This window comes from Amborella trichopoda, chromosome 5, assembly GCF_054954075.1.
Source record: "Amborella trichopoda isolate Santa Cruz 75 chromosome 5, AtrichopodaSantaCruz75HAP2 v2.0, whole genome shotgun sequence".
In the NCBI taxonomy this organism is placed as follows: domain Eukaryota; kingdom Viridiplantae; phylum Streptophyta; class Magnoliopsida; order Amborellales; family Amborellaceae; genus Amborella; species Amborella trichopoda.
In genome coordinates this window covers 7,879,861-7,888,802 of record NC_142340.1, presented here as the reverse complement: position 1 = coordinate 7,888,802, position 8,942 = coordinate 7,879,861, and the positions used below count along the sequence as shown (strand labels likewise).

General features: G+C 37.5%; 1 protein-coding gene across 2 annotated transcripts in view; it reads left to right on the top strand.

The window, feature by feature from the left end:
* Window positions 1-370: 370 nt before the first annotated feature.
* LOC18443760 (Metallopeptidase M24 family protein) overlaps window positions 371-8,942 on the top strand; it is a 32,979-nt gene continuing 24,407 nt past the window's right edge. Inside the window, exons 1-5 of one of the 2 annotated variants that reach the window (XR_016055841.1) lie at window positions 371-560; window positions 1,096-1,145; window positions 3,387-3,447; window positions 4,834-4,929; window positions 5,030-5,179. Coding sequence is in view for 1 of the 2 variants with exons in the window: in XM_088867307.1 (XP_088723433.1) it covers window positions 426-560; window positions 1,096-1,145; window positions 3,387-3,447; window positions 4,834-4,929; window positions 5,030-5,179 (492 nt within the window). In the remaining variant the exon portion in view is untranslated. The remainder of the gene's footprint in view (window positions 561-1,095; window positions 1,146-3,386; window positions 3,448-4,833; window positions 4,930-5,029; window positions 5,180-8,942) is intronic. The other variant, XM_088867307.1, reaches the window with a different exon arrangement.

Genomic DNA, 8,942 nt, shown 5'->3' with positions numbered 1-8,942 from the left:
TACAAATCTTGACTCAGCATAATTTTTACGGGAGATGGGTTAAAGGGAGTTTTTATGTATTTTGCAAGGGACGAAATAGATAGTATCACCCTGAAGGTACTCAAGATTTTTATGTGCCTGAAAAAAAAACGGTATCTCAAGAGAGTACTGGAACCATCCAATCTTTAGAAGAAATGATGAAGATGTTAAAGAATTCAAAATCTAATTTTTTTTGAAAAATAATAATCTATTTATGTTTAGATAGATACTAAAGTTTAAAATAAAAAAATTCCCATTACTTGTATACCCTAGGGAGTAGATGTATAGTATTGGTCACGAGAGAGCATATATACGCTCTCCTGCTCCATAAACTTGGGACTAAAAATGCCGGGAAATTTAAGGACGGTTCTTCTTTCGTGAGGTGCTCCTCAAGAGAGAGCGAGGCCATGGCTTCTCCGGGAAGAGCCCCCCCTGACGTACCGATGGAGCTTCACGCTCTAAACCGATCCAAGCTCCTCAAATCCCTTCGCCAGCGCCTCCAAACCCTAAATCATCCCCTCCATGGATTCGTCTTCCTCCAGGTAACTCTCTCTCTCTCTAACCCCAATTTAATTCCTCTCTTTTTCTAACCCGAAATCGGCCCTTTTCTTTCTCACTTGCCCCCTCTCACTAAACCCAAATTCAATCGTTCTCTCTCTAATTCAAATTCGATCCTTCTCTCCGTCGGCTTTCGGAACCAAATTAATCATTTTCTTCTCTTCTTCTCTCTCCAACCCAAATTCGATACTTCTCTCTCTCTCACCGAAATTCTCTCCTTCTGTAACGCAAATTTTTAATCTTCAACTGTTGGACTCTGAGCTAAATCCATTTGTTTTGTTGGTTCTTCTTCTTCCAGTCAGTTCTTTTTCTCTCTCTCACACACAGACATACAAACATTTAAATGCATCATTTTGATGGGTTTGTGTTCATCTGATAACTATCCTTTCCTTGCCCCCTCTATCACTTTTTATTTGTGATTACTAGTGAGATTCCCATTAAAGGCTACATGGATCCATCACAAATATCTTTATCCGAAACTTCTGAATCTGAAAAACATCACTCCTGTTTGATGGTTAGGGAGGGGAGGAGCAGACTCGCTATTGCACTGATCACACCATCCTCTTCAGGTGTGTAATCCCTGCTTTCTTTCAGTTTTCTTTCCTTAGTTTCCAAAGTTATTTTGATGGTGTCATATATTTAATACTTAATTATCAGTTGTTTTTTGATGATCATATAAATTCCTTTGTGAAAATGGAGAAAATGCAATGCTGACATAGTGTTCGCACTTAGCCATGACTGCGACGAAGCGCACACAGCCAACCGGCTCTAATATAGGGGTTTATTAGTTTTTTATTATTTGATATTTGTTTTTCGTTTTCTAGTAGATCTTTAAATACGTAAAGGAAAATGGGAAAAAAAATGCAATGATGATGCGCTGTTACTCATGGCTTCAAAAATGCCCAGTATCTTGCATACGCTAATTGCACTTATAACTCCCAACATTAGCGAACCCTGTATCATTGAGTTGGCATTCATCAAAACATGACCTTTATCACCTAACCTAACTAATTCAAACTCAAATGATGATATCAACCCTGCTTTCCATGGATACCATGTCAGGTTTCTGAACAATAAACTTTAGGAGAACCATCATCATTGGTACAATATGTGGTGAATGCTTCAACAAAGATTTGAACTACATGTGCAATACCCAAGCTTTTGCCCCATTTGACACATGTTTCATGCCAAAAGGACCCACATTGCATCTTGCGACTTGGTGTTTTTGTAGGGGATCTGTCTTTGAAAATTTGATGCTCTGTGATTGTACATGGATTTGCCATCAACGTTAAGCTGGTGGAATTCATTAGGCAGGGAAAGTCACTGTCAAAGGCTTGGTCATTTCTCAGATGCCTTCAATTGTTTCCACAGCTGAGCCACCTGAATTAGATATTGTAACAGATTCAAGACATTTTGTTAATTCATCGTATTGATTATGTCCTCCCCCTTGATGATATTATTCCTCTATCTTTGACACTACTCACCAAAACTAGTTAATTTGTTCCTCTTCGTTACATGGTATTTAGATGGCCATAATATTATTGCCTCCTCATAGAAGGGGTCCTCTAAACTTGTACATAATTTCCCAAGAAATCTGGTATCCTTGGTCCTTTTAACGAAGGAGTTAAGAGTGCTTCCCTGTATTTCCCATGTGAATGCACCATGTATGACAATGTGGTTCACTAAATCAACACATCTCTTCAATAGTATCATATTTTTCTTGTGTATCAATCTCTGCATTGAAGTCTATGAAACTTACTGAAGGAAGGCATTTACTATGAATATTACTAGTTTGTCACTTTTATGCTAACCAAAGAAAGAACTTTACTATGGGTCCCTATACCAAACCTAGAAATTGGAAATTTCTAATTCCCGCATCTTTAATATCTCATTTATAGGTTTCATTATCTATGCTACCCTCTTTTATCACATACTCTCTAGTTCCAAATGGATTCGGCAACTCTAATAGTTGCTTCTTCCTCTAGACATTAGGGGTCCAGTTTCTTTCTTATTCTCATGACAACCCTAATAAAGAGAATCTGGGAGTAGCTTTCCATTGAATTCAAGTTTATGGCAAAGCCCAACTGCTAAATTTCCTTATTGTCCTGAAGTCTTTGTCTGACCATGGAGAGGAGCCTTGGGTTCTATACATGGATATAACTTCTCCAAAGCCACCCAGATTGTGCAGCCTCATAGTCCACTGATAACGTTAGAGAATAATCTCCTATTTTTCTGTACGCTTTCATATCTTCAATGCATGGCTTGTAACAATGACAGAGTTGGTAGTCTCGCACAGTTTTCATGGATGCCTTTTAGTGATGGATATGTTTTATGAATGATGGCCTTGGTTAATACCACTTGCTACATGTTGGTAACTTAGAATTTGTAATGGTTCTCTGGGAAACATGATAAGATGATGGTGCGAAATATCAACATGCGATGTATGTTTATGATAGATCAATATGTGATTTTACCTAACAGTATCTGCAATCCCTTTAAATTTTCTGTTTTTGATTTTTCCATCCAAGTTCTTAGGTTTCAAATTTATTATTTGTTGTTAGCAAAACATGGGCATTAAGTTGTGTAAAATCTTCATGATTATAAGAATGAATTTTCAGCAGGGCTTCCAATTTTTGCTCTTTTGGAAAGACATCATTTAACTGCAGTATTCCTGTTTCTGTTGGGCTTATGATGCCGTTCAAATACATTGTTCTCATTCTAAATTTATATGTGACATGATATGTTCTGTTCCTTTTAGTTTAAAGAATGGAAATTTCATGTACTGATACAATGCTCTTCATATGTTGCAGGCAAGAAAGTTACTTTGCATATTTATTTGGAGTGAGAGAACCAGGATTCTATGGGGCTATTGTAAGTTTGTAGCTTGACATTTTTGTTGAAGGCTTCCTCTATTTCATACAATTACGGAATGTTGTTTCCTCATATCTGCTGTGGTGTGATAATGATCAAATTTATATGATTATTCGTTTAAACACATTTTACTTATAAAAGACACAGAGCATTTTATTATACTTTTGTTAATGATTCTTGTTTTAATTGTTTGGCTGTCAAATTCTTGTACTGAAATTCATCTTATCTGGAGCAAGTCCTCTAGTGATTGACCAAAGACTTGTTGCATCACTGCAATGTTGTGCATTGTTTTCCATGTTTTGGACATTTGTAATCTTCAAAGTTACTGGCATATACCTCATAGCAAGTGTCAGCACTTATGAAATGATTTTGGTGAATGTATGAAAATTGCGGTATTGCATTAAATGTCACTCTGGTTATTCTCACTCTTGCATGTTTCAGTTGCTAGTTGCTCGTCTTCCTGGATGAACTTTCTGTCATGTCCTATTTCACACTGTTTTGACTCTGGAATCAGGACTTCCATTGGTCGTTGGACATGAATAAAACTGAGTTGTTGGATGAACTTTTGGTCATGTCCTATTTCACACTATTTGACTTTGGCATCAGGACTTTTTATATTAGGAGTTCCATTGGTTGTTGGACGTGAATAAAAATGAGTTGTTTGGAGCATTTCTATGTCCAAATTGCAAGCTAGGTAGTATTGATGGTTGGCATACATTGATGTGAAGCCATTGTAGTGGTTTTAATGAAGTTAATATACTCCAGTTTTTTCATAAAAATGTTCATGTACTGTTGTCATTAGTTGACTTTCTATTGAAATATGTTCTCAAGCATATTGATGTTTTACTTGTCTAAACATGTACATAAGTTGATGCGTCTGTGTTGATTTTAATCAAAATTCTCTCAACTTTTACACATGATGTAACGAGCACATATTGTGGCTAGTGTTTCTTTTTATCTTATGAGAATTCTATTTAGGAAGTTATTATTATTATTATTTTTTTGGGGGTTCTTGATGCCTTATGTGTATTAATACAATTTTTGGGTTCAACTAATATCAGTAATGCTGGTATAACTCATATGTTGTTTGATTTTCCGCGAAGTACTTGTCTCTCTCATGACTTCTGTGTTTATGTCAGTGTGCGAGCTACGTGTGTGTGGGTAGATAGACAGGCATGAACAAAACAGAGATCCACATTTACATGCATGCATACTTACATTCATACATACACACACACACATTTATATATACAACAAATACATATATACATAACATGTATACATACATTCACACAGGAAGACATAGAGAAATTTACATATTCCATTTAATTATACCGTCTGTCAATATTTTTTAGCTTTGACAATGACTATGTTTTCTTTTGAAAGGATATCTGTTCAGGTAAATCAATTCTTTTTGCTCCTAGGCTGCCTGCAGATTATGCAGTTTGGTTGGGTCCTATAAAGCCATTGTCCTACTACAAGGTGATTACTTATCTCTGTAAATTCTCGAATTCTGCCAGTCTATATTTGTCCCTGATTATGTTTTCTTGACCTAACCTAGTGGACATCTGATACTTCGCAGGAAAGATACATGGTTGATGTGGTTTCTTTTACAGACACGATTGTTCCAGTGCTATTTGATCATTACAAGGGCTCGGGAAAACCTCTGTTGTTTCTTTTACATGGGTTAAACACTGATAGCCATAAATACTCAAAGCCTGCTGAGCTTGAGGTATGTTAATTCCATTTGTATCAAAGATGAATGGTCCTTACCCTTCTTTTCTTGAGATATTCGGCTGGTGAGCTTTATTGCTCATCCTTTCACTTTATGAGCTGTGAGTTGCAAGAAATAAATCGTAGAATGCCTTGAGAATGCTCATTTTATATGCCATTTGGTTTATTTGGTTCTGTATTTTGTCCTGGATATCCAACTAGTGAATAAGCCAGAGGGGTATGGCTTTTGACCAAACATTTTAGGTATGATGTATATGTGTTCTTGAATCTTACTATAATTAGGACATGGTACTGTCTTACACTTTCATTACTGTACTTGATTTAGATTATTATGCTAAATTGATTCTAATCAGAGCAATTTCTGACCTAGAATTCCTTGTTCCAGAGATCTTGTAACACTCGATTATGTGCCTTAACTCAATTCCTTAGTTTCAAGAAGCTATTATTGACCGTAGCTTTCCATCGCATAATTAGTGTCCTTTGCTACTCCTAGATGATTCCAAATGGAAAACTCTCTCCTCATTCTTATGACTATATAGCCATTCTCCAAGAATTTCTTGCTACTTAGCATATGTCATCCCTAATGACATTCTTTGCCAAAATTTGCTATTTGGCTGATCCACTTCGACCTTGCTCTTTATTTGTTTACAGTGCAGTAAAGATATGCTTTGTGACCAATATGTTTGTTGTATGGTTTTCGGTTAGTGTTTATGTTGTTTTATTTTTGCTATCACTTTCCTATGGACAACACCCAGCCCTGCTATATGAAGGCACCTGTGCTTCATTGATTTTGATTCCTTCATAGTGAGAGCATAGTGACTTACTCTGCCATGGCAGGTCCCAAGCCGGTCATGGTGGTCCCAAACCTGGATAATGGAGGAGGGTTGTGTTAGGTAGGGCAGCCAGCATAAAAATTTTGCACATCTTTTCTTGAATCCCGAACCTATGTTATTAGCCGACCCCAAATAGTTGGGATAAGGCTTGGATGATGATGATGATGATAGTGAGAGCATATTGACTGTAGGAATGTTGTAACTTTGTGGTCACCCTTGACCTTCGAATGCGGCATTCACTTTGGATGCTCTTTAACAGCTCATGGCCAGGGCCAATCTACAACAACCCAAATCCCTAGACCTAAATACCCTTTTCCTTAGAAGTGCAGGAAAGAAGAATTTTCATTCTCAGACTAGTATTCGAGTTGAGATGATTGGGGTCATGAAGAAGCTTGTAGCTGCTCAAACTTGTAGATGAGCTGCGATTATATGAATTTAAAAATGGTACACCATTTTTAAGGACAGCCGAACCCTCAAGGACTACGAGAGTCATTATGGGAAGGCCATGAACTCTTCTTCAACAGTATTGGTGTTATTTTCTTGCTATTTGTCTCTCATAATTAAAATATGCTCTCTAGTCTAAGAAGGGTGAAGCCTTTAAACTTTCCTTTAACCCATCCCAAGCCCAGTAAAGGAGGTGGGTTGTGTTAGGTTAGGCAGTCAACGTAAAATTTTGTTAAAGCTAAAACTTTCTATGAATCCTGAATCTACAGATCAGAATGGCGGACTAAGATTTGTGTGGATGATTGCGAATAGTTGGGAAAACGCTCTGATGATGATGACGCATTAAAATACGCTCTCATTGGTTGGGCCTTTTTATTTCATGTTGGTCTGCAACTGCAAGTGAATATTCTTGCTGGTTTTCCCAAGAGAAGGCTTGGCTTCTTCAGGTGGTTCACTGTATTCTTTCGCTTCTTTGCCAATTATCTCTACAAGTCTTTCTTCTATATATTCAGGCTCTACTTCTTGCTGATGCCAATCAGACTCAGTGTTTTCAATTTCATTTCCTTGTGGGGTTTTAATGAATTTGGGATAAAATGGAGTTTTAGAGAGAGAAAAGGTGGTTTCTAAATGTAGAGGGAAAAAGTTCAGTTGTGGTGAATGAGGGGAGTTTGGGAGAGAGAGAGAGAGAGAGATGGAGCAGAAATGGGGCTTGTAGATTGTTGACATAGTAAGATTTTTGGGGAGGGAGGGACCCCCTGTTGTTTTTTTGGTTGGGTGGCGCGGGGGGGGGGGGAAGCTAGAAACAGAAAGAAGAAAATGAAGAAGAAGAAGAAGAAGAAAAAGAAGATCATGATGATGATGATGATGATGACGATGAGGAGGAATGGATAAAAGCTTGTTGGTCAAACACTCTGTAATTTGTTGTAATGGTTGGGGTTTTTCTTGTTCAGGGAGGTGAGTTTCTTGGGCGGCCATGGTTGCAGAGGAGGACATGATTCTATAGAGAGATGGTTTCTTGAGGGTTAATTATATTTCTGATAGATGTGTGAGTTTGCAAGTTATAGAAAATTTGATAGGGACCTATTTTTAATTGATTTGTGGTTTTGTCTCTTATTTGCTATGGCGGTCATATCATGTGGGCATACACACATGCCACAAATCTAGTTTATTTGCATCCAATTTTATGAATGGACTAATACCCAAAGCACCTTCAGACTATGGTTTGAAGTGGAATCTAGACAGCCAGTGAAATTCATGCCCAAGTAAAGGTTTGCAGAATTTTTTTGGATGGGGGAAGTAAACATGAGTATCAATTTTAGCAGGAAACCTGAAGGACAAGAGTGCCCCTAATGTATGGTTCAACAGAGTTATCACAATTTTATAGACCTTATGAATTGTAACTTGTGTCTAGTTTCAAAGAAAGGCAACAAGAGAGGGCAAGGAGAGAGAAAGATGAAGTTGGGATGTGATGCAAAGGATAGTTGCTTAGCAGTTCTATTGATGAACGAGGTCACAAAAAATTCATTAAACATCTTTATCATAAAATAATTAAACTTCCTTGGGGTTAGTTCATTGGGTGTTGTCCAACTCCCAAAGGACTTCTATCCCTTGAAGAGAATAAGGTCACAAAAAATACAATAAGTTTTTTGCATTGGTTTCAGTGCACCTTCAATGGGGGAGTTGAGAGAGTTTATTCTTGACAATGTTGTTGAGAGGGAAATAGATCACAATTCTCCCCAAGGAATTTGAAGAGAATAAGAGTCTATAAAAGTCCCCAATGATTGTATCGTTTCACCAGCTGACAAGAGAGCTGGGGGGGGGGGGGGGGGGGGGGGATGGGGTTGGGAGGTGTGGGGTGGGGAGAGAGATCGCTGAGGACACAAAGCTCCATTCGTGCCCAAGGACTTATTAGGTATTATATCACCATATTGATTTTTTAGTATTACTACATTTCTGAAATCGTACTCTATTGATACCAAAAAGTCCAAGAGATTTTGATGTCATGATTCTTGTTTACATTGATACTTAGGTTTCTTAACTCGGAAAAAGTTAAAAATACTGTCAAAATGGAAAAAGTTAAAAATTCTGTAAAATGAAACTCGCTCCTGCCTTACACTGTAATAGTTGAACTTCGGGGTGATCCCATTTCGTATGGGTTCCACTTCTTTTCAAATATGGAACTCGATATCTTAAAGTCAGGGATCTCGCATCCTACATTTGTTCATGTACGAAACTTGTTCCCTTGACCACGGAACTTCGTGGCTTCCTCTCTCCGTGCTTCCGTTCTTAACCCAGAGCTTTTTTCACTTCTGCCCCGGGTAACTATGAGTTGTTATGAGTAACTGCTAAAAATATAACGACCTTTTTCTTGTTCTTGGATATGATAATTTTCTGTCTAATATATATTTTTCTTAGTCAGATTGGATACAATGTGGAACTCTTGGTTCTGCACTCTATTTTATCTCCACCTGAAAATAACTTTTC